Source organism: Babylonia areolata, chromosome 30 (genome assembly GCF_041734735.1).
Source record: "Babylonia areolata isolate BAREFJ2019XMU chromosome 30, ASM4173473v1, whole genome shotgun sequence".
Classification (NCBI taxonomy): Eukaryota; Metazoa; Mollusca; class Gastropoda; order Neogastropoda; family Buccinidae; genus Babylonia; species Babylonia areolata.
In genome coordinates, this window is record NC_134905.1 from 12,532,196 (window position 1) to 12,555,910 (window position 23,715).

Below are 23,715 nucleotides of genomic sequence, written 5' to 3' on the forward strand. Positions count from 1 at the left end.
GAGAGAGAGAGAGAGTCTGCATCCGTGTGGAATGGTGGTGGTGATAGTGTGTGTCTCTCTCTCTTTCCTCATCCCTCCCTCTTTTCCTGTGTTAACCTCTGTTGACATGGGTCAAAGGCCGAATCAATAAATATTTCAAGACTCTCTCTGTCTCTGTCTTTCTTTACTTCTCTGTCTCTGGCTCATAGAAGACCAAGTGATTTTCGGTAAGAAGCATTTTTGTCTTCAACAAATGACAGCGTTATTTCGAATCGTGCCATATGAAATTACAAGCCATTAAAAGACGTAGTTTCATGACTGGTAAGCAGAACACAGTCTCGTGTGTGTATGCCTGCAGTAAGATTATATCCGTTAGTAGATCTATTCATACGAAATATTTAATCATCGCTTCAAATGGGACCATGGCCTTATTGAATAAAGTACCATTATCCTTATCGCTCTCTCTCTCTCTCTCTCTCTCTCTCTCTCTCTCTCTCTCTCTCTCTCTCTCTCTCTGTCACACACACACACACACACACACACACACACACACAAGACCATGGTCTTATTGAATAAAGTACCATTATCCTTATCGCTCTCTCTCTCTCTCTCTCTCTCTCTCTCTGTTACACACACACACACACACACACACACACACTGTATCTCTGTCTTTGTCTGTTTTTCTGTCTGTCTGTCTCTGTCTCTCTTTCTCATTCAGTCTGTTCCCCTCGGTTCCAGTTGCCTTCCTGTTTTCTAACTGATGAACACACATTTACCTGACTTGGTATTCACATCAACAGTGGCATGTGCAAAACAAGCATCACACGTATCATCACATCATCCACTTGATGTCCCACCCCACCCCCTCTCTTTGTTTGCTATGTGTTGCTGATGGCGCGGCAGGCCATATCACATTTGAAAAACTAGAAATATCCATTAATTCAAGAAGAAAAGAACACACACACACACACACACACACACACACACACACACACACATACAGAGAGAGAGAGAGAGAGAGGAAAATCGGGCACAAGTACAGTCCCATTCATACACTAAAAACCAAGAACATACATAATTCTATGACATTGACCATTCCGTCAATTTTTCGCCAGACGATTGAAAACAAACACCTGATATAGACACACACATAGTACAAGATATTGTGCATTATATCACAGACATGAAAATTAAAACAACGTGCCAACAGGCACCTTTCACATCCCAGGCAAAATAAACAATAACACAGCATGAATGCCCAGATCTCAAGTCCACAAACAGCAGAAAATACTGTTGACACTGAAAGAGCTCAACCACCTCCCCATCTCTCTCCTGTCTCAGAATTAGCATCAGGATAACTTTACGATCTCTTTAAAAAAATCAGAATCATATTTTTAATTTCTATTTTCATGACACATAGACAACTGACATAAATACGTATAAAAGAAGGGGGGGGGGTGATAAACGGACGAAAACACGATGAAAGTAAAACATAATGACAAATATGTACAGGACTCTAAGCGGACACTGGAGTGTCCATCTGACGAACGGGAAGCAGATCGAGTGAACTCTTCAGGCTTGTGGAGTAGTGTCTAGCTTTTAATCTTGGACTTTTGGAGTACTTTCTAATCCCTTGTGGATTATTGTCCCTTGTTGCTGGACCCCACAGGCCGTGACTGATATCAGTCCAGTTCTGTTTTCCCCTTCCTTGATGCTGGTGTCAGTTTTTGAGAGACATCAACAAAAAAAAGAAAGAAAGGTGGAAAAAAAGAGAGAGAAAAAGAAAGAGAGATCATAGCGGAAATTTAAAGGGCAGTAGTTTTTCGGATGCATACGAATGCTTCTCTTCCATTAGCAACAAGGAGTAAGCGTATTCTGTTGATATCATCCATCTGTCGGGACCGGCCTGTCCTGGAGGAGTGGTGCCTGTTGTGTGTGTGCTGAATGGCTTTGACAGTGGTTCTGTTTCAACTGGTGGGGGAAGGCATGTGTATTTTTCTGTCTCGGTTTCTGTCTCTGTCTCTCTGTCTCTCTCTCTCTCTCGATCGTATTCTGTGTGTATGCGCCCATGTGTGTGTGTGTGTGTGTGTGTGTGTGTGTGTGTGTGTGTAAAGAAGTAGATGAAGAAGGAGAAAAGCAGCAGCAGCAACAACAATCTCTCTCTCTCTCTCTCTCTCTCTCTCTCTCTCTCTCTCTCTCTCTCTCTCTCTCTTTCCCTCTACTTTTTTCTACTCGTTTGAGTTTTGTAGCTGCCTGCAGAGATTTATATAGCAGAGCGAAGAATGCCTTGTCTGTTATGAAGAAATCGTTATTGTTGAATAATAACTCGCTGGAACTCTTTGTCAAAAATTTTGACTCTCAGATACAACCTATGGTACAGTACGGCTCAGAATTGTGGGGACTTGATAGGAATGCTGCCACGTATTGTGGATCTGTTCACTTATTTGGTCTTAAAAGGTTTTAGGGGTTGAAATGAGAACACCAAATGATTTAATTTATGGAGAGACCGATAGATATCAAATTTATGTACATTCTGCTGTTAAATACATTCACTATTGATTGAAATTACTGAAAATAAATATTCATAGACTGCCATGCAAATCTTACAATATGTTATATGATTTAGACCAAAGAGGCAAACGAAATTGGGTGTCAAATGTACGAATGTGTTTGTATGAACTTGGATTTGGGTATGCATGGGAGTGTCAAGGAGTAGGTGATGAAAATAGTTTTGTACAAATGTTTCGCCAAAGACTGATCGACTATAGGTGGCAAGAGTGGGAAAGCCACATTCGTTCAAGTGAAAGGTTTAGTATGTATAGAATGTATATGTTTAATCATACAGTAAAGGGATACCTTTTGTGTAACGTGAACAGACGATGTACTCTTACCAGATTCAGATTTGGTATTTCTGATATAAAAGCACACAGATATCGTTATAAAACCGTGAATAATTCAGAATTATTATGTCCTCTGAGCGAGGAATCCAGAGAGGATGAAGTTCATTTTGTTTTGAAGTGCCCTGCCCTAACAGTCCTTCGATTTAAATTTATCCCAAAGAAATATTATACATATCCACGTCTGTTTCGAATATATTTATTAATGTCATCGACCGATATTGAAACAATACGCAGGCTAGCTCACTCAGTACGGCCAGTCCTCTCGTCTCCTCTACACAGACCCCTCGGATGTCCAGTGGGTGTCTGAATGACCCAACCTTTAGCTTCCGTCGTCGGAATTGTGGTATTCTTTGTCAACATTCACCTCTTCAGTATAAGAACCTTCCGCTTGCAATATTTTGATGATGGTAATTGGGGTGAAACGCTGTTAACGTCGTCTCTTTCGCCGTTCGTATGGAGAGAGCTAGCTATGTATTTATTTCGAACACTTCAGACGAAAGAAGCACTTGTATCCTAATTGTTTTGGTATCTGGTTATGCTTATTGTGTTCACCAAGTTGTAGTGACGCATGTTAAACTCTGTTATCGCCCCGTGTTCATATGGGGCTATGGCCTAAAATGAATAAATCATCTGAATCTGAATCTCTCTCTCTCTCTCTCTCTCTCTCTCTTTCTGTCCGTCTTGGGGAGAGGGGGGGGGGGGGAAGGGCGCGCGTTTTGAGCGTGCGAGAAAGTAGGACGTGGGTGTCACAACGTCAGACAAGAACGACCATTTTACAGTGGATCAGTAGTGAACACAAAAGTGAAAATTGGTGACGTGGCTCATGAGACATCAAGACTTCGGCACAGATGGATTTCAGGGGGTCTTGTGGTCTTTTCTTTCCAGTATATGTACATTTCATGTGGAGAAGGACAGTGTTGAAAATGGCAATGCGAATCATCTTGACAGTTCGCTCACGGCAAGGCGGTGTCACCCTTGGACTGGCCCTTGCATTTTTGTTCTGGGGGGACAATCTGTACCTCCGTCGTGGGACTGGGGAATTACTCCTTCGTTGTGGTGATGTGGAGACGAACCCTGGACCTAACCCGAACCCTGACCAAGGTGCATCAGCGTCTTCCAGCAGCTTGCGGCAGACCCGGCTCTCCACCTCACACTCCACTCGCTCGACAAAGGAACCTTCTCTGGCTGACGTGATGGCAACCGTGAGTGAAATGAACAGTACTGTAAACAGTAAATTGAATGAAATGAACAGTTCCATGAATGAAATGAACAGTTCCATGAACAGTAATCTGGACGACGTCAAACAGGAAGTGTGCAACCTACGTCAAGAGTACGGTGCTTTGCGTGAGTGGCCTTAAAGACGAAGTAAGTGACTTATATTGTGAAAATGATGCACTTGAAAAACAGAACAATGACTTGAATGCAAAAACGGATAAACTAGAAAAGAAATGTGATGACCTTGAAGGTCGGTCAAAAAGAAACAATTTGATTTTTCATGGCATACCGAAAATGGAGGGAGAAGATTGTGAGGGGGTTATAAGGGACCTACTTACGGATACGTTTGAATTTGACTAAACCCCAAGCCAGACTCCCCTATAATTGCACGGTGTTCTTTCTACAAACAAAAGATTGACATTCTGAAAGCAAAACAAAAGCTGAAGGGGACTAAGATATTCGTTGGGGAGGACTTCACGTTCAGAATCCGTGAGATCAGACGGAAGCTGGGTCCCCATCTAAAGAAAGCGAGAGATGAGGGCAAACAGGCCCGTATGGTCGATGACCATCTCTTTATTGATGGGCGAAAGTTTGTCCTCGACCCTCACGGTTCTCTCAGAGAAGTAAGTTAGGTATCTGGCCCGCCCCTTGTTTCTCTTGATATTGCCCAGGTAGAGTTTGAGAAGGGAAGAAATGCTAGTTCTACACCGGACCATTCCCCTGTTAGCTCAGCCTGTTCGCCGGTAATCTCACGTGAGGCACAAAGAGATACGGAGCAAAAGGTTGCGTGGTCGGTTGAGCATGCAGATGATTGTGAATTAAACCGGCTTTCACGTGATGTAATTTCTCGTGCCTTGGCCATTCATGGAAGGGGAGCATGCGGAACCTTTGAGATTGTTAAACAGAATGTCAGAACAACTGTAAATAGTTTTTCTAAATTTGTTGTAAACAGTTTCCAGTTGATAATTTAAGACCTTTTTCCTTTTTGTCGTGGAACGTTAATGGTTTGCATTCGAAGTTTATATTTCATGACTTTTTGACTTATATTTCGCTCTTTGATTTCATATACCTCACAGAAACTTTGAAGATATTTGCGAAGATGATACGTTTACTGGCTGCACGACACACTCTAAACCTGCTGTTAAATTCACAAAACAAGGAAGGAAAACAAGGGGGATAATCTGTTTATTCAGGAAAGAATTTGATCCATTTCCACGTAAATTAAATGTTAAGTTTGAGAATATATGCGCATTCCTTATTGATAAGCGATTATTTGGTTGTGTTAAAAACATTTTATATGTATGTGTTTATGTACCGCCAGAGGGTTCCCCTTTCTGTGTTCAGTTTATGACCAAGGGACTGCTGTGCTTGAACATTGTTTGATTTGCTACTGGAATTGGAAGATGTTTATATGATTATATGTGGTGATTTAAATAGTCGAATTGCTAGTCTTTCTCCATCTCAGCCAGTAAACGAAAACACTGAGTCTCAATTCAAAAGTTGCTCTGTTATTTCTAACCGTTGCTCTCAAGATATATATGCACTGTTTTAAGTTTGGTTATTTTAAATGGGGTCTGTAATGATGACCAGGAAAGTCGCTATACATTCTCAAGTGAAAATAGAAGCAGTGTCAGTGATTATTTTATGTAATGACTTTTATGATCTTGTTTGTGACTTGTGTGAACTCCACGTTGCTGATCGATATGAATCTGATCATTTTCCTATTGAATATTGTATTACACTGTCAGAATGACAAATGGATTTATAACGATATCTATGTTTAATTCAGAAATACCAAATCTGAATATAGTAAGAACAAGTCGTAGGTGTCTGTTCAAATCAGTCAAAAGGTATCGCTTCACTATGTGATCAGAAATATAAACTCGACACATGTCAAACCTTTCGCTCGAGTGGATATGGCTTTCCCACTCCTGCCACCTACAGGCTATCAATCGTTATCGAACAATTTGCACAAATCTAGTTTCATCACCAACCCCTTGAAATTCCCAAGCATACCCAACCCCAAGTTCACACACACATTCGCATATTCGACACCCAATTTCTTTTCCCTCTTGAATCAAAATCATTTAGTATACTGTAAGATTTCCTAGGCAGTCGATTATTACTCATTTTTAATAATTTCAACCAATAACGAATGCATCTAACAGCAGAGTTAATATAAATTGGGTACCTATTAGTTTCTCCATACATAAATCATTAGGTGTTCCCATTTCAACCCCTAGAAACTTTTTAAGGCCAAATAAATGAACAGATTCACAATGCATACCAGCTTTTATATCTAAACCCCACATTTCATGCAATAGATTGCATCTGGATATCAAATATTTTCAAAAAGAGGTCAAGAGAGCTATTATTCAGCAAAGGACGGGTGACCACCGGTCGCTTTGGGTTTGGGTGACCCTTTTGAGGCACAGGGCCCATCACTATACAAGTCCGGTGCGACTCCACAGGCAGAGCACCATCTCCAAGAGATAACACGAAGTTGCGTTGTACTGCCGTAATGGGCCACAGGAGCCCAGTAATCCGTCCTTGGCTTTTTATTTTATTTTATTTTTTTAGTCCAAGTGTCCATCTCGTAAGTGATTTGCCTGCCGAGACTAAAGACAATCACCGGTCTTGTTTTTCCTCAGGACTGACTCCCGAAGCCTTTCCCTTAAGAGGGCATAGCCGCAAGGCAGCGGAGGTTTGGAATCGGGGTTTTCCTTCCCCTAGGTGGACTGCCTCCCAAGGCTGACGAGCACCATCTACCCGAAGCACCTGGTCTTAAGGCGCCAGTTACCCGCTTTAGCCCCTTCTCCCTGTCAGTGGAAACGGCTCCGCCACACGAAGGCCAATGCCCCTGAGCTGGACTTTGGCTGACAGGCTGTTGAAGACGCACGCCTTGGGAGCATGTTATGGAGCAGTGAGAGCTTATCCTCACTGCTCACCCCAGGGTATATCAGCCTCATGAAGCCGCAGTAAATCCAAACCCTGATGTCTTTTCAATAAAGAAGGGAAAAAAGCTCCAAATCCAGTTTCAGTTTAACTTTTAACCTTAAAACTGATTTGCACTAGGAGGGGGGTGGGGTTGGAAGGGGGGGGACATGGGGGGGAGAGGTGGTAATAACTTTTTTTTTTAATCTGTCTGTAAAAAAAATTATTTGACCATCAAACTCGGTTTTTTAATAGTTTTTTTTCCAGGGACAAGCCTTTTGTTGCGCTGATTGTTTTTAGTGCAGAAAGTGCTGCACACGGAACCTCGGTTTACTGTCTCATCCGAAAGGCTAGCACCCAGACCAGCTATAAAGGTATTGTGGAGGGGGCAGAGGGTTGGGGTGGTTATAATTCACGGTCTGGTCTATGTGCTGGTCTTAAACTCGCGGACACTCACTTCCTGGTGAAGCGCAGTGCCACCACCCCACTTCCTTCTCCTTGTTGTTATTGTTATCATTGTCATTATTACACCCAGTGGGTTACACACGGACATGTTTTTCAGTGTCCACGCGTGATCAGGTAGACTTCTGTATTGCAATGAAGACCGAACAACTTTCACACCAACAGAACGTTCTGTTTGTGACTCAGTTCGTCCTCTCTCTGCACACAACCCACCATCGACCTGTTTCCACACGACCACACGGCACGTGAACAATCTGACCAATCAGATTCCAGGATTTCTGTCAAAGCTGGTGCAAAACAATATTTTAAGCTCAGTTCAGCTTCCGAAACCGTTCGGCCGTTGTCATTTTGAGTTTTTTTGATTGAACGATAAACGGACAAAAAGGACAACAGCATGTCTTTTGGCCAAAGTTTCCATGTTGAAGTTATTTGCTCATGAGGTTCCTTGGCGCATTGTCACCATAGCTTTCTTGTAGTTTTTTCCCCCACCACAAATGGACGTAAACAAATGGTTGTTAACCTAACTGCTCGTGTTTTTTGTCTGTCTGTCTCTCTCTGAACCATCAGTCACAACGTTTAACCTGTATTGAAAATGACGTCATTTCCTGTTCATGACGACCAGTTGGTGAGGGTCCAGACGAAAATATCGCGGGCAACCAGCCGTTCATGTGTTGACAGCAAGGTGTTTCGCCACACCGCCAAAGTCATGATGATGTGCAATGGCCACACTTCACTCATTGAGCAGGCAGCCTCATACACGCTGATCCCCATAGCATTGTAGAACAGCTTTAAACAATCTAGAAACCACACAGAAGGCAATGACACCATGTGTGGTAACGAACGTGGCCCACCATTTACGTTCGGCAGTACATTTGGGTAACGGTTGTGGCAATGTTAGCGTTCTATGCACCGTTTGTGTGGCTTGAACTGTGCCAGTGAAACAGGTCCTGACATGCCTGGCTGGCGTGCCTTCGACACAGGAACATGGGGCTGGATGAAGGTAGGTACGGACACAGACGTATAGACATTTTCCAACGGTGGTGGAGGGGTGAGGGGGTGCCTCAAGTGAGGTGAAGGCCAGTTAACTGACATTACGCTCACGTTGCAAGCATCCAATCAAATCCATGCATATTTGCGCACGCGCTGTGCCAGCTTTCTAGAGTTTTCGCAATCGAGCTTTCTCAGTCTGGGCTTGCAAAGAGTGGAGAGAGGACGCTCCTTATCACCTGTGTGTTATTATTTTTCTGTGTAGCAAGGTACTGCATAATTTTCTCCCCTGTTACATATATATACATATCTCAGGGTTTTTAAAAATCAAGAATATTATTATTTTGTTCGTGCGAAAGATGTGTAAACAAAGCCTGTGAACCAGGATAATTAATTTCAGTGGTTATTCGTTTAGAAAATGACGTCCATGGTGGTCTTTTCCATAAAAAAAATTCAGGTCAGCTTCGATAATTTCTTCTTTCCTTATCGACTAAAGAAGTGACGCACAAGTCGTATAAATTTGTTATGTATTTGTTTATTTATTTATTTCATTTATTTACTTAATTTTTGTCTCATGGCAAGCTTTGACTGCAGGGTTTAAGATTAGTTATACCTTTTTTTAAGTGATGAAACACACAATTATCCCATATTCTTTCGTCATATGAAGTGAAAAGCGTCCATTCTCTTGAAAATCGTTTATCTGTTAGAATGAACAAAATGTCGAAAAGGAAGGTAGCGCGAGATTTAACATGATAACTGAGTAAATGAAGGAATAAATATTATCCCCCACCCCCACCCCCAACAAAAAAACAACAAATAGAAAAAAAAATCGGGAAAGATATATTTTTAGGGTCGATTTGGTGAAACGGGTCTTGGGAGGGGGTTGGGGAGGTAATGGGGAGGATGACGGAATGAGTCAGAGTCGTAATTTAAAAAAAAAAAGAAAAAAAAAGGGGGGGTTGGGGGTGGGGTAAAGTTGGCCGAAATTGGTTCAGAATTCATATGAAAAAGCGAAAAGTGTCACTATTTTCTTCTTAACTTTTTTCGGTTTGTGTGTTTTGCAGTTTCTGCATGATAACCAACGCACAATAAAAACAAACTCACAAAAAATATATAAAAGTAAACTACTTAATATAGTTATATTCGGGAAACAAAAGAGATCGCACATCATTCTGTAAAACACTGCTTCCGTCACTAGCATGTTTTTTATTTTTATTTTTTTATTATTATTTTTTAAAATAATTCTTTATTTGTTCATTATTTTATGAAGAACGGATTTTAATTATTTCTTTATTCTTTTATTTATTTATTTATTTATTTATTTATTTATTTATCTATTCATTTAATCATTTACCGACAACTGATAAAAGGTTTTCAGGGAAGATATTCAGACAGAGTTCCTGCCAACTTTGGTGAACAGGATTTTACGATGCAGCTTAGTACGGCATGATTCGACACAGATCGACTGTATACCTTGGATTTTAATGTTGACCATGGGTACATAGGGGAATTACTTGACGAATGTGTATATTTGGTTGATAATTTCGTAGCGTAATTTATCATTTAACTTTTTTTTTTAATTTTCTTATATTCTATAATAATCATGTCTGTGAGACGCTGGTTCTTTTCAGTCTTGAAAACTAATCTGGAAATAAATGCCTGACCACCTGGTATAACTGTTTACAGTCCCCGCCTTCGTCACATGTTTGAAACAAGCTCTTGAAGGAAAATTCTGTCATGATTTTTTTGGACGTCTTTCGCCCGGATTATCCACTTTAATTCGTTTATCCATTATCTACTGGGTCCTTCCTTTCATCTGCTTCTCCTCCTCCTACTCATCCTCCTCCTCCTTCGTTTTGCCCCGTCCTCCCTCTCCCTCTTTCTTCTTCTTCCTTATCATCATTCTGTTCTTATCTCAACACAGGCCGTCTTGCATCCTTCGCGCAATTTTCTTGCAGACATCGCTTGTACTTTTCACAGTGTGGGGGTGTCAGTCTAATGAATTGAGGCCAATGGCGTCCAACCTGCTGTGATTATAATCGAAAGCTGCGTGCGCAGTTCAGAGTTGCTGTGAACATAAAGAAAAGCGCACTGGAGCGGTCTCTCCTGTATATCTAGACTGTGACAGTGACGAGAGGTGTTCTGTGTGTGTGTGTGTGTGAGCGCGCGCGCGCTCGCGCGCGCATTTCAAAAAGAAAATCCTTTTAGAGAGAGAGGGTCCCAACTTAGCTTTTTTATTTTCTTATATTCTATAATAATCATGTATGTGAGACATTGGTTCTTTTCAGTCTTGAAAACTAATCTGGAAACCTGATTCGAACCCTGGGCCTCGGGAAATGCATAAAATGAAGTGTCTGTTTGAGGGACAAGAAGAGTTCACGTGATCACAATATTGATCTCATCACATGATAATAAAAGATAATCTCTCTCCCGTGATTTCGTTTTTATCACAGACCAGTATAAGAATTTCTCACATGTCTGTTTTGTTGGGGTTTTTTTTGTTGTTTTTTTTCCATTTTTTCATTTCTGCCGGCTATAAATTTCATTAACACTCAACCGCAACTTGAAACCGACATTAGATAAAACAAACACATCTTGTAGATGGTAGCAACTCTTACCGAAACACCTTTGAATTTTGAGGTAGATGTAACTCCGGGTTATGTGCTGGGCCCGGTACTTTTCGTGATGCCTACAGCTCCTCACTGACTCACACTGTCTCTCATGAAATGTGTGCAGTTGACACACAGCTCAACCATTCCGATTTCTCCTTCAAACTACAGCCACCATCTTCAGTCTATACAGGATTGTGTCTGTGGCGTTGTCATGGATGCCGAACAACCGTTTGAACCTGAACAAGACAGAAGCACGACGATTCATCTGCAAACTCTTCTCCCCCTCTCCCTGCCCCCTCCCCCTGCCCCTCTCCTTGGAAACACCACCATCTCTTTTTCTGACCACGTGCCTGACCTAAGCTTTTACTTCCATCAAAATCTCACAATGCATCAACATGTAAAGAAAACATGCCCAGTCGACTACACTAAACCCAGACGCATCATCTCCATTCGTAATCTGTCTCTGTCATTTGGTTTTCAGCACAGACGAGAAAATCAATGTCTGACATGTCTGTTGTTTTTTGTTTTTGTTTTTGTTTTTTGTTGTTGTTTTTTTCAGTTCACTTCTGTCGGCCATAAATTTCAGTCTGCACCTAAAATTCAACATGATACAGACATTATAGGCTACATTTCTTAACGCATGACTGAACTTTACCTCCTGTTCCCTTTCCTGATTAAAAAAAAAATCTGGTCCCTCCTCTTATTTCTCCATTCACCGCGTCGCCACAGTGCAGCGCCACCCATATGTAGATATAGATATATATATTTTGTCTGCAAAAGCATTTGTTTATTATCAAATGGTTTGTTCCGCATAATTTTACCTGGGACTGCCCTTTCCTTGCTGTGGGTTCTTTTACATGCGCTGTGTGGATGCACTTCCGTTTATCATCTCATCCGAATGACTATTTTGATGCATAGCGCGATATGTGTCTCGCTAACTAGAATCAGAAGCATTCCCGTGTTTAGGATAATGTATCAGTTACAGTTTACGCGTAATGCGCGCGTGTGTGTGAGTGGTTCGGTTGTGTTTGTTTTTTTTTCGGAACGAAATGAAGAATGTCGTATGTACACGTTGAATTTATTCACAGCGCCGCGTTTTTCACCGACTGACATCAACAACACCCCTTTGTCACAGCTCGTGTGTGTGTGTGCATGTTAACAGTGTTTTATCTATCCTTTCATCTGTCTTTTGTTGACAGGTGTGGTTTTAGATGAACGTCTCGTGCCTCCGTCCCTGCCCCCACTTTCCGCCATTCTCAATCCCTCTTCCTTCCCTCCCTCCTCCCTCCATGCCCCCACACCTCCCTCTTCCTTCCCTCCCTCCATGCCCCCACACCTCCCTCTTCCTTCCCTCCCTCCTCCCTCCATGCCCCCACACCTCCCTCTTCCTCCCCTCCCTCCTCCCTCCATGCCCCCACACCTCCCTCTTCCTTCCCTCCCTCCTCCCTCCATGCCCCCACACCTCCCTCTTCCTTCCCTCCCTCCTCCCTCCATGCCCCCACACCTCCCTCTTCCTTCCCTCCCTCCTCCCTCCATGCCCCCACACCTCCCTCTTCCTCCCCTCCCTCCATGCCCCCACACCTCCCTCTTCCTTCCCTCCCTCCTCCCTCCATGCCCCCACACCTTCCTCTTCCTCCCCTCCCTCCTCCCTCCATGCCCCCACACCTCCCTCTTCCTTCCCTCCCTCCTCCCTCCATGCCCCCACACCTCCCTCTTCCCTTCCCTCCCTCCTCCCTTCCCTTTCCCCTATCCCTCCCTTTTCCTCCCTTTCCCCTTCCTCCTCCTCGCTTCCCCTATCCCTCCCTGTTCCTTTCCCCTGTCCCTCCCTCTCTTTACCCTATCCCTCCCTCTCCCCTATCCTTCCCTCTTCCCCCCTCTCCCCTATCCCTCCATAGCTATTCCTTCCTTTCTACTATCACTCCCTCTTCCTTTCCCCTATCCCTCCCTCTTCATATCCCTCCCTTTTCCTCTATTTTGCCTGTCCCTCCCTCTTCCTCCCTGTCCCATATCCCTCCCTCTTCCTTTCCCCTATCCCTCACTCTTCCTCCCTTTCCCCTATCCCTCACTCTTCCTCCCTCTCCCCTCTTCCTTCCTTTCCACTATCCCTCCCTCTTCCTTTCACTTATCCCTCGCTCTTCCCCCCTTTCGCCTGTTCCTCCCTCTTCATATCCCTCCCTTTTCCTCTATTTTGACTATCCCTCCCTCTTCCTCCCTGTCCCATATCCCTCCTTTCCCCAATCCCTCCCTCTTCCTCCCTTTCCACTATCCCTCCTTCTTCCTTCCTTTCCACTATCCCTCTTCCTTCATTTCCCCTCTCCCTCTCCCCCCCTTTCCCCTATCCCTCCATCTTCCTTTCCACTATTCCTCTCTCTTCCTTCCCCTTATCCCTCCCTCCCTTTCCTTTTCCCTATCCCTAATTCCCTTCTCCTATCCCTCCCTCTTCCTCCGTTTCCCCTTTCCTTTCCTATCCCTCCCTTTCCCCTATCCTCTCTTCCTTCCTTTCCGCTATCCCTCCCTCCCTCCCTTTCCCCTATCACATCTTCCTCCCTTTCCCCTATCCCTCCCTCTTCCGTCCTTTCCCCTCTTCCTTCCTTTCCCCTATCCCTCCCTCTTCCTCCCCTTCCCTCCCTCCTCCTTCCCTTCCCCCACCCTCTTCTTTCCCTTTCCTCCCCAACTTTCTTCCCTGCCCCCTCCCTTCCCTCTTCCTCCCCTCCTTTTTACTTCCCCTTCCCTCCCTCTCCCTCTTCCCCTCCCCTCCCCCTTCCTTCTCTCACCGTCCCTCCCTCCTTCCCTGACCATATCCCTGTCAAAGTCTTGTGTCGAAAAATACTTCCTGTCACTGTGATATTTTCTGCATAATCAATTCAAGCCTTAAGTATTTTATTGCTATGTGTTCTTTTACGTGTGCAGAGTGGCTGCCGGACAAGGGACCTCGGTCTGTTGATAATAATGATGTTTTACAGAAAATGCAAATACCGAATAATACATTGGTATTCGAATGGAGTGTTGGCCTAATGGTCCACCTAGGAAGTGAGAAAATATGAGCGCATTGGTTCCAATCCCACAATGCCGGCAGTTTCTCCCTTCCATTAGACTTTGAGTGGTGGTCCGGACGCTAGTCATTCGGATTTGACGATAGATCGAGGTTCCGAGTGGAGCACGCAATTTGCACACGTAAGAGAACCATCGGCAACAACAGTGTTGTCCCTGGCAAAATGTGTAAAAAAATCCAGTTTTACAGGAAAAGAAATACTCTTGCAGGCAGAATAATTATTAAAAAAAAGAAGAAAAAAAAGGTGGCGCTCTCCCCGAGGAAAGCAGTTTGAATTTTAGACAGAGAAAATCTGTTGTGACAAAAGAGTGAAACTGTGACAATGTGTCATCTCATCTGAAAGACAGCGCTCAGGTCACTTCTCACAGTCCGACAGGAGAGTGTGGGGATTGGTCAGAATCCCGGTCAGTGCGTGTGAATGGAACCCAGGATGTTGTCATCCCAGTCAGACGTTGTATCCACTAGGCCACCGCCCCTCTGTGCACTGTGTCCATGGATTCTGTGTGGAGACGGTTGGTCAGGTTGTAGGCAGCATGGCTGGGTATTTTGTAACGTTCCTTCTTGAATAATTCCTGTTTGACACCCCAGCTTTGTTGTACGCTATTTCAGAACCGTGGTTTCACTCTGCATTGTTTTAATTCACTGGTTCTGTTGTTCACTGTTTTAATGACAAAGATGTTGTTGCACATCGTTTTGATGTAGACGCTATATCCAACACTGTTTAGTACAGATATTTTGTTGCACATCATTTCAATATAGATAGACGTTATATCTAGCACTGTTTAAGAGAGGTTTTGTTGCTTGAAGAAGGTTGTGCTTTCTCAGAGACCAGAATCCTGATGCAAGACAACATGGGGTCATTGTTCTCATCTCCGCCAAGTCCAACACGAAGCGAGCCTGGTAAGTCCCATATTAATGATGATGATGATGATGACAGCCCTTCACTGATACTTTGACCTGTAAATTCTGTCTTATCTCAGTGAGGTGACAGCCCTTCACTAACATCCTAACCTGTAAGCTCTGTCTTACCTCAGTGAGGTAACAGCCCTTCACTGACATCCTGACCTGTAAGCTCTGTCTTATCTCAGTGAGGTGATAGCCCTTCACTGACATCCTGACCTATAAGCTCTATCTTATCTCAGTGAGGTGGCAGCCATTCACTGACATCCTGACCTGTAAGCTCTGTCTTAGTGAAGTGACAGCCCTTCACTGACATCCTGACCTGCAAGCTCTGTCTGATCTCAGTGAGGTCACAGCCCTTTACTGACACTTTGACCTGTAAATTCTGTATTACCTCAGTGAGGTGACAGCCCTTCACTGACATCCTGACCTGTAAGACCTGTTATCATAGTGAGGTGACGGCCCTTAATTGACATCCTGACCTGTAAGCTCAGATCTCTGAGGTAACAGTCCTTCACTGACATCCCGACCTGTAAGCTCTGTCTTATCTCAGTGAGGTGACATCCCTTCACTGACATCCTGACCTGTAAGTTCTGTCTTATCTCAGTGAGGTGACAGCCCTTCACTGACATCCTGACCTGTAAGCTCTGTCTGATCTAAGTGAGGTGACATCCCTTCACTGACATCCTGACCTGTAAGTTCTGTCTGATCTCTGAGGTAACAGTCGTCCACTGACATCCTGACCTGTAAGCTCTAGTCTTATCTCATTGAAGTGACAGCCCTTCAATGACATCCTGACCTGTAAGCTCTGTCTTATCTCAGTGAGGTGACATCCCTTCACCGACATCCTGACCTATAAGCTCTGTCTTATCTCAGTGAGGCGACAGCCCTTCACTGAAATCCTGACCTGTAAGCTCTGTCTTATCTCAGTGAGGCGACAGCCCTTCACTGACATCCTGACCTGTAAGCTCTGTCTTATCTCAGTAAGGTGACGGCCCTTCATTGACATCCCGACCTGTAAGCTCTGTCTTATCTCAGTGAGGTGACAGCTCTTCAATGACATCCTGACCTGTAAGCTCTGTCTTATCTCAGTGAGGCGACAGCCCTTCACTGATATCCTGACCTGTAAGCTCTGGCTTATCTCAGTGAGGTGACAGCTCTTCACTGGCATCCTGACCTGTAAGCTGTCTTATCTCAGTGAGGTGACAGCCCTTCACTGACATCCTGACCTGTAAGCTGTGTCATATCTCAGGGAGGTGACATCCTTTCACTGACATCCTGACCTGACGTGTGTGTGTGTGTGTGTGTGTGTGTGTGTCCCATTGACAATTCAGTCTGTCTTGTTTGAAGCCTTGATTTAATAGTGCCCTGTGGTCTTAATTTTTTTTATCCGTTTTGTCCCAAACTGGTGTTCATTGTTAGTGCTCTGGGCCCCTGTCCTGAGGAGGTTGAAGGTGTTTTTGATATCCAGTCTTCTTCTTCTTTTTCTTCTTCTTCTTATATTATTATTATTATTGTCATTGTTATTATTGTTATTATTATCAAGTGGTCGGAAGCAGTGGAATGAGCCAGAATGTTATGTCTGTGGCAGCCAACGTCAGCCTCAATGAAGGACATAACAGAAGGACCGTGCTTAGCTACACGGTAGACGATGCCAAAGAGCAGGACTGCAGTTTGAAATGGATCAATGAAGGGTGAGTATTCCATTAAAAGGCATCTGATTTAAAATTAGTTTGTTATTGTTGTAGTTTTTGTCGTTGTTGCTGTTCTTCTTTCTTGTGTCCATGTTGTCATGGTTAACTTTATGAATTGTTTTTATTGTTGTTTTTTTTTTGTTTGTTTTTTTTTGTTTTTTATAATATCAATGCAATTGTACATTTTCCTTAGTTTCTCTTGTTTGTTAGTTTGTTCATTGTTGTTGCTGTGTATGCGTTTGATTTTTTTTCTTATTTCTTCTCTCTTGATATCATTGTTATGCCCTGGAGCTGGGTGGAAAAAAAAACAGTTTTTGCTTTGTTTCCTTTCGTTCCTTGTTCTTTTTGGTTTGTTTATTTGTTTGTTTTTTGTTTGTTTCTCTTGTGGGGCTTCTGGCTGCTACCTGATATTGCATGACCTCATCGTCGTTTTACATTTTCCGTGGTCTTTTGCAGCCATCTCACCAGTGCAATTTATTGACACGAGAATGAAGTTGGCCATGCAGTCCTCAATCTGGCTCATCCCAGTGACTCACTGTGTTCGTCTTTGTGGCTCGATGGTTTTAATGTTCTTGTTCCTGGTGTTGCTAGTGTTGATGTGACCTCATGTGGTCAGAGGGCTCAAAGCAAAATGCTTTGAACTCAGTGAAGACACCAGATATGGTTGTCATGAAGAGGGAGGGGGTGAGGGTCAGGCACCAAGCAAACAGTATCTGTGTTTCAGAGAATACTATCGACTTGTGATGGAAGCATCTGGCAAAACTACAAAGTACACCCACACCTCCAAACCAGTGCCAGCAGATGTCAGGCGAAAACTGGGCACGGTCAGTTCACGAAACCTGGTGATGTTGAAACATTGATCTGTGGGAATGAAAGATGAGCGCACTGAGTGATAATCTGTAGAGGATACTGGTCACTACACTGGTTGTTAATGATTAGAATGAATCACATTTCATTGGTCAACTCTCGTGTTCTGAGGCAAGCGATGGACACCTGAATGGTCCATTGCTGGTTAGCGTGTAAGACAAAGAAAGGAAGAAAGAAAGGAGAAGAAATGAAGATAAACTAAAACAACAACAATAACAACAACAAAAACTTTCGTTGCAAAGCATCTCAAACTTGTTGACTGGGACGACCAGTAAGTAACGAGGTTAGTTATAAAGGTTGAAGGCCCTAAAGCCCTGAGTTATAAGTATCCTCTCCTCCTTAAAGGTTAAGAGGTTGAAGGCCCTAAAGTCCTGAGATATAAGTATCCTTAAAGGTTAAAAGGTTGAAGGCCCTAAAGTTCTGAGTTATAAGTATCCTCTCCTCCTTAAAGGTTAAGAGGCTGAAGGCCCTAAAGTTCTGAGTTATAAGTATCCTCTCCTCCTTAAAGGTTAAGAGGTTGAAGGCCCTAACGTCCTGAGTTATAAGGATCCTCTTCTATGTTAAGAGGTTGAAGGCCCTAAAGTCCTGAGTTACAAGGATCCTCTTCTATGTTAAGAGGTTGAAGGCCCTAAAGCCCTGAGTTATAAGGATCCTCTGATCCTTAAAGGTTAAAAGGTTGAAGGCCCTAAAGTCTTGAGTTATAATGATCCTCTCCTAAGTTAAGAGGTTGAAGGCCCTAAAGCCCTGAGTTATAATGATCCTCTCCTATGTTAAGAGGTTGAAGGCCCTAAAGCCCTGAGTTATAATGATCCTCTCCTAAGTTAAGAGGTTGAAGGCCCTAAAGCCCTGAGTTATAAGGATCCTCTCCTAAGTTAAGAGGTTGAAGGCCCTAAAGCCCTGAGTTATAAGGATCCTCTCCTATATTAAGAGGTTGAAGGCCCTAAAGTCCTGAGTTATAAGGATCCTCTCCTATGTTAAGAGGTTGAAGGCCCTAAAGCCCTGAGTTATAAGGATCCTCTCCTATATTAAGAGGTTGAAGGCCCTAAAGTCCTGAGTTATAAGTATCCTCTCCTCTATAAAGGTTAAGAGGTTGAAGGCCCTAAAGTCCTGAGATATAAGTATCCTTAAAGGTTAAAAGGTTGAAGGCCCTAAAGTTCTGAGTTATAAGTATCCTCTCTGATATTTAAAGGTTAAGAGGTTGAAGGCCCTAAAGTTCTGAGTTATAAGTATCCTTCCTCCTTAAAGGTTAAGAGGTTGAAGGCCCTAAAGCCCTGAGTTATAAGTATCCTCTCCTCCTTAAAGGTTAAGAGGTTGAAGGCCCTAAAGTCCTGAGATATAAGTATCCTTAAAGGTTAAAAGGTTGAAGGCCCTAAAGTTCTGAGTTATAAGTATCCTCTCCTCCTTAAAGGTTAAGAGGTTGAAGGCCCTAAAGTTCTGAGTTATAAGTATCCTCTCCTCCTTAAAGGTTAAGAGGTTGAAGGCCCTAAAGTCCTGAGTTATAAGGATCCTCTTCTATGTTAAGAGGTTGAAGGCCCTAAAGTCCTGAGTTATAAGGATCCTCTTCTATGTTAAGAGGTTGAAGGCCCTAAAGTCCTGAGTTATAAGGATCCTCTTCTATGTTAAGAGGTTGAAGGCTCTAAAGCCCTGAGTTATAAGGATCCTCTGATCCTTAAAGGTTAAAAGGTTGAAGGCCCTAAAGTCTTGAGTTATAATGATCCTCTCCTAAGTTAAGAGGTTGAAGGCCCTAAAGCCCTGAGTTATAAGGATCCTCTCCTATGTTAAGAGGTTGAAGGCCCTAAAGCCCTGAGTTATAATGATCCTCTCCTATGTTAAGAGGTTGAAGGCCCTAAAGCCCTGAGTTATAATGATCCTCTCCTAAGTTAAGAGGTTGAAGGCCCTAAAGCCCTGAGTTATAAGGATCCTCTCCTAAGTTAAGAGGTTGAAGGCCCTAAAGCCCTGAGTTATAATGATCCTCTCCTAAGTTAAGAGGTTGAAGGCCCTAAAGCCCTGAGTTATAAGGATCCTCTCCTAAGTTAAGAGGTTGAAGGCCCTAAAGTCCTGAGTTATAAGGATCCTCTCCTATGTTAAGAGGTTGAAGGCCCTAAAGCCCTGAGTTATAAGGATCCTCTCCTATATTAAGAGGTTGAAGGCCCTAAAGTCCTGAGTTATAAGTATCCTTAAAGGTTAAGAGGTTGAAGGCCCTAAAACCCTGAGTTATAAGTATCCTCTCCTCTATAAAGGTTAAGAGGTTGAAGGTCCTAAAGTCCTGAGATATAAGTATCCTTAAAGGTTAAAAGGTTGAAGGCCCTAAAGTTCTGAGCTATAAGTATCCTCTCTGATACTTAAAGGTTAAGAGGTTGAAGGCCCTAAAGTTCTGAGTTATAAGTATCCTTCCTCCTTAAAGGTTAAGAGGTTGAAGGTCCTAAAGTCCTGAGTTATAAGGATCCTCTCCTATGTTAGGAGGTTGAAGGCCCTAAAGTTCTGAGTTATAAGGATCTCCTCCTTAAAGGTTAAAAGGTTGAAGGCCCTAAAGTTCTGAGTTATAAGGATCCTCTCCTCCTTAAAGGTTAAAAAATTGAAGGCCCTAAAGCCCTGAGTTATAAGGATCCTCTCCTATGTTCAGAGGTTGAAGGCCCTAAAGCCCTTTCGACCAACGGGGCAGCGAATTCATGTCAGCTGTGTCCAGAGTTCGGCACGGAAAGGCACAGTTATATCATAATTTCCGAGAAAGTGCTAGAGCTTTCTGTACACACTTGTGCCAGCTGACATCTACATTATCCAATGTAAAACAAGTAGAAAGAGAACAAGTGCGCAATCGATCTATCAGTACATTCAACAAACGTACCAGAGAAAAATATAAATGCAGAAGGATACTCGGTGTGTCAGTTCTTGATTCATTTGTGTAAACAAAGAGTCTTTGCAATGACTCTGTGTGTGTGTGTATGTGTGTGTGTGTGTGTGTGTGTGTGTGTGTGCGCGCGCTCATTGTAAAATTTAACATTGACAGTAGGTATAAATTGATACCTTTAAAGTCAACTCTTTTATGATGATATGGAAAGCAAGGTAAGATATCAAGGGTCAAGCTCATTATTTGACATAATAGAAAAAGCTCTTTAGAAACCTTATCATACAGCCAGTCTCAGAGGTGTGGTTGTTGGCTTGTTTTCGACGGAGATGAGTGGAGGTACGAACAATGGGAAATGAAGTTTCTTGGGCACTTGCAGTTTTAGATACTGAAGGATTCCGTTTTCGTTTGTTTTTTGTTTTTTGTTGTTTTTTTTGTTTGTTTGTTTGTTTTTTGTTTTTTAATTGTTGTTGTTGTTTTTGTTGTTTTGTTGTTGTTTTTTACTCCAGAAAATGAAGAAAGGTGATATTGATTTGAAGGAAGAAGTTTTTGTGGAATTAATTCAATTTCTAGATGATAAAAGTATTTCCCTCGTTATGCGAGATGCTGTTGATGACAGTAGAAAAGCTCTGAAAATTCTTCGTACTAATTATGTGAGGTCAGGTACTCCAAGAATGATTTCAGTAACGATGGCCGCAATAGCCAAGTGGTGAAAGCGTTAGACTTTCATTCTGAGGGTCCCGGGTTCGAATCTCGGTAACGGCGCCTGGTGGGTAAAGGGTGGAGGTTTTTCCGATCTCCCAGGTCAACACATGTGCAGACCTGCTTGTGCCTGAACCTCATTTGTGTGTATACGCAGGCAGAAAATCAAATACGCACGTTAAAGATCCTGTAATTCATTTCAACGTTCGTTGGTTTATGGAAACAAGACATACTCAGCATGCACCCCTCTACCCCCTCCCCGAAAACGGAGCATAGCTGCCCACATGGTGGGGTAAAAACGCGGTCATACACGTAAAAGCCCACTCGTATCCATACGAGTGAACGTGGGAGTTGCAGCCCACGAACGAAGAAGACTTTCAGTAACATGTACTGATCTATCTCAAAGACACTCTGGACTGTGAGCTGTGCTGCAGAAAATGTGAAGATGACTCGACACTGATAGAATATAGTGATGCCGATTGTCGATCCTCGTTATTTTCCTTGTTTTCCTCCTTTTCCTCTTCCTCCTTTTTCTTCTTCCTCCACGTCCTCTTCTTACTTGTTCATCTTCTCTTTCGCACAATAATTATCATCATCCCTGTAGTTTTACTAATGTTGTTGGCACAAAATCATCATTATTCTTACTCTTAAGTTACAACAAATATTGTTCATGATGTTGATAGTTGTTATTCAGCTATTTCTTTCTCTGTACACAGCCCAGCAAAAGCAAGTCGGGGAGGAGGGCGGTGTTTACCTTTACAGACAACGGGGGCGTGTCTTTCCAGCCATACATCTGACGTCACAGTGACCCACCCGGATCGAGTGACGTCATGTCCTGGCTGTCACGAAGGGGAACAACCCTGCAAGAGAGCACAAGTTGTGATGGACAAGGGAATGGGTGGGTGAGGAGGGGGTAGTGGGGGTAGAGGGGAGTGTTGGGGGTAGCATTGTCATGATGAGGCTTGTGGTGATTGTTGGGTCAGTGGTGTATCACAAATTTGGTTTTTGTTCTCGTGAAGAATACCATGTTCTCTTGGACTTCTCTCACTCTGTCTCTTTCCCCTTTGGTTTTTGTTGTGTTTGTGTCATCTCGGAGAGTAGTTTATCCCGCGCAACTCCTTTTTCCTTTTTGGGGTGATCCTACTGATAGAGTCCTCCACGAATGAACAGACCCCGAAGCAGCTTACTCTCTATCCTTCCGAAAGTTTTCCATAGACCAAACGCGTAAACAGGGTCTACAAAAAGTTAAGGACCTCCTAGGAACGTTCACCAGTTTTCATCTTGTTGTCATGGTGAAAAGAGGCTAAATTTTCGGCAACCAGCAGTGTATGAAGCCACTGTGAACAGCACCGCTAACCACATGTGCTTTCTTCGATTCTTTTTTTATATGTGGAAAAAAAACCCACTGCTTTTGTTTAAAAATCACTAATAACTGTCAGTTTTACGATGAACAACGACTTTTCAATTCCACTTTTCAAGCTGACTGAAAAGCTGTTAGAGCAATCAGGAGGCCAGTGGTAGACGAAATGCAGCCCTCATGATTCAAATCATTTCTCCATTTTTATTTTATTTTATTTATTTTTTTTTTTAATACTTTTTTACAGTTATGAAATTATGCCTAGGTTTTGACAGTCCTCAGCCTTTCCTTGTGGTGTGTGTCATGACCAAATTCAGACCACCATGATTGTGGGTCGGATGTCCCTTCTGCGGAGCTTTTGTCTGTGTTTATCAACCATCTCAATCTGAACATCTCTGTTCTGTATCTGATTTCTTTGTCTCGATGTCTGTCTCCCAGGCCTCCATCTCCATACCCACCCCTCTCTCTTTCTCTTTCGTGAACTGGGTTCTATTTAAGTGCGAATGAAATTCACCCAGAATTCTCTCTCTCTCTCTCTCTCTCTCTCTCTCTCTCTCTCTCTGTGTTATATATATATATATATATATATATATATATATATATCTTTGTCTCTCTCATTCTCTCCCCCCCCCCCTCTGTCCCCCCTCTCTCCTTCTCTCTCCGTGAATCTCTTTCTCTGTCTGTCTCTCTCTCTCCCAAAAGAAATCTCCATGAGCCAGTCTAAACGATGTGCAAGGTTTACCAACCGTACTTTCAGCTGATGGACATTTAATTTTTGCATGTATTGCATCAGTCAGTATTCAGTTCCGGTGAAATCTTCTTCTTCTTCTTCTCTTCCTCATCTTTAATTTTTGAGTTTTCATCATTTTCAGATGGTATTATATTTTACACTCGCTCTTTGACATAAAGCATTACAAATGTTTTTTTTCCATGTTATGCTTGACTTGGGTTTAATTATATCTTGTTCGTTCCCCTTCACTCACTGCATCAGTTTCCTTTGTTGAATAATTATGTGTGTATTTGCGTGCATGTGCGCGTGTGAATATGCGTGCGTGTGCGTTTGTATACACTGTGTGTGTGTGTGTCTGTGTGTGTGTGTGTGTGATCGGTTTTATGTAACAAGAATGGTTCAACATTTTCAGTTCCTATGTTTATTGATATTCACGGATCTGACGTTTTTATTTTCTACAGGTGTGATTTGATATTCAA

At 42.9% G+C, this 23,715-nt stretch overlaps 1 protein-coding gene across 1 annotated transcript; it reads left to right on the forward strand.

Moving 5' to 3' along the window:
- Positions 1-8,616: 8,616 nt before the first annotated feature.
- Positions 8,617-23,484, forward strand: LOC143275414 (uncharacterized). The gene is made up of 5 exons (XM_076579494.1): positions 8,617-8,746; positions 14,967-15,041; positions 16,633-16,735; positions 17,460-17,559; positions 21,866-23,484. The coding sequence occupies exons 2-5, from the start codon at positions 14,981-14,983 to the stop codon at positions 21,944-21,946; spliced, it is 345 nt and encodes a 114-aa protein (XP_076435609.1). The 5' UTR covers positions 8,617-8,746; positions 14,967-14,980; the 3' UTR covers positions 21,947-23,484.
- The last annotated feature ends 231 nt before the right edge of the window (positions 23,485-23,715 follow it).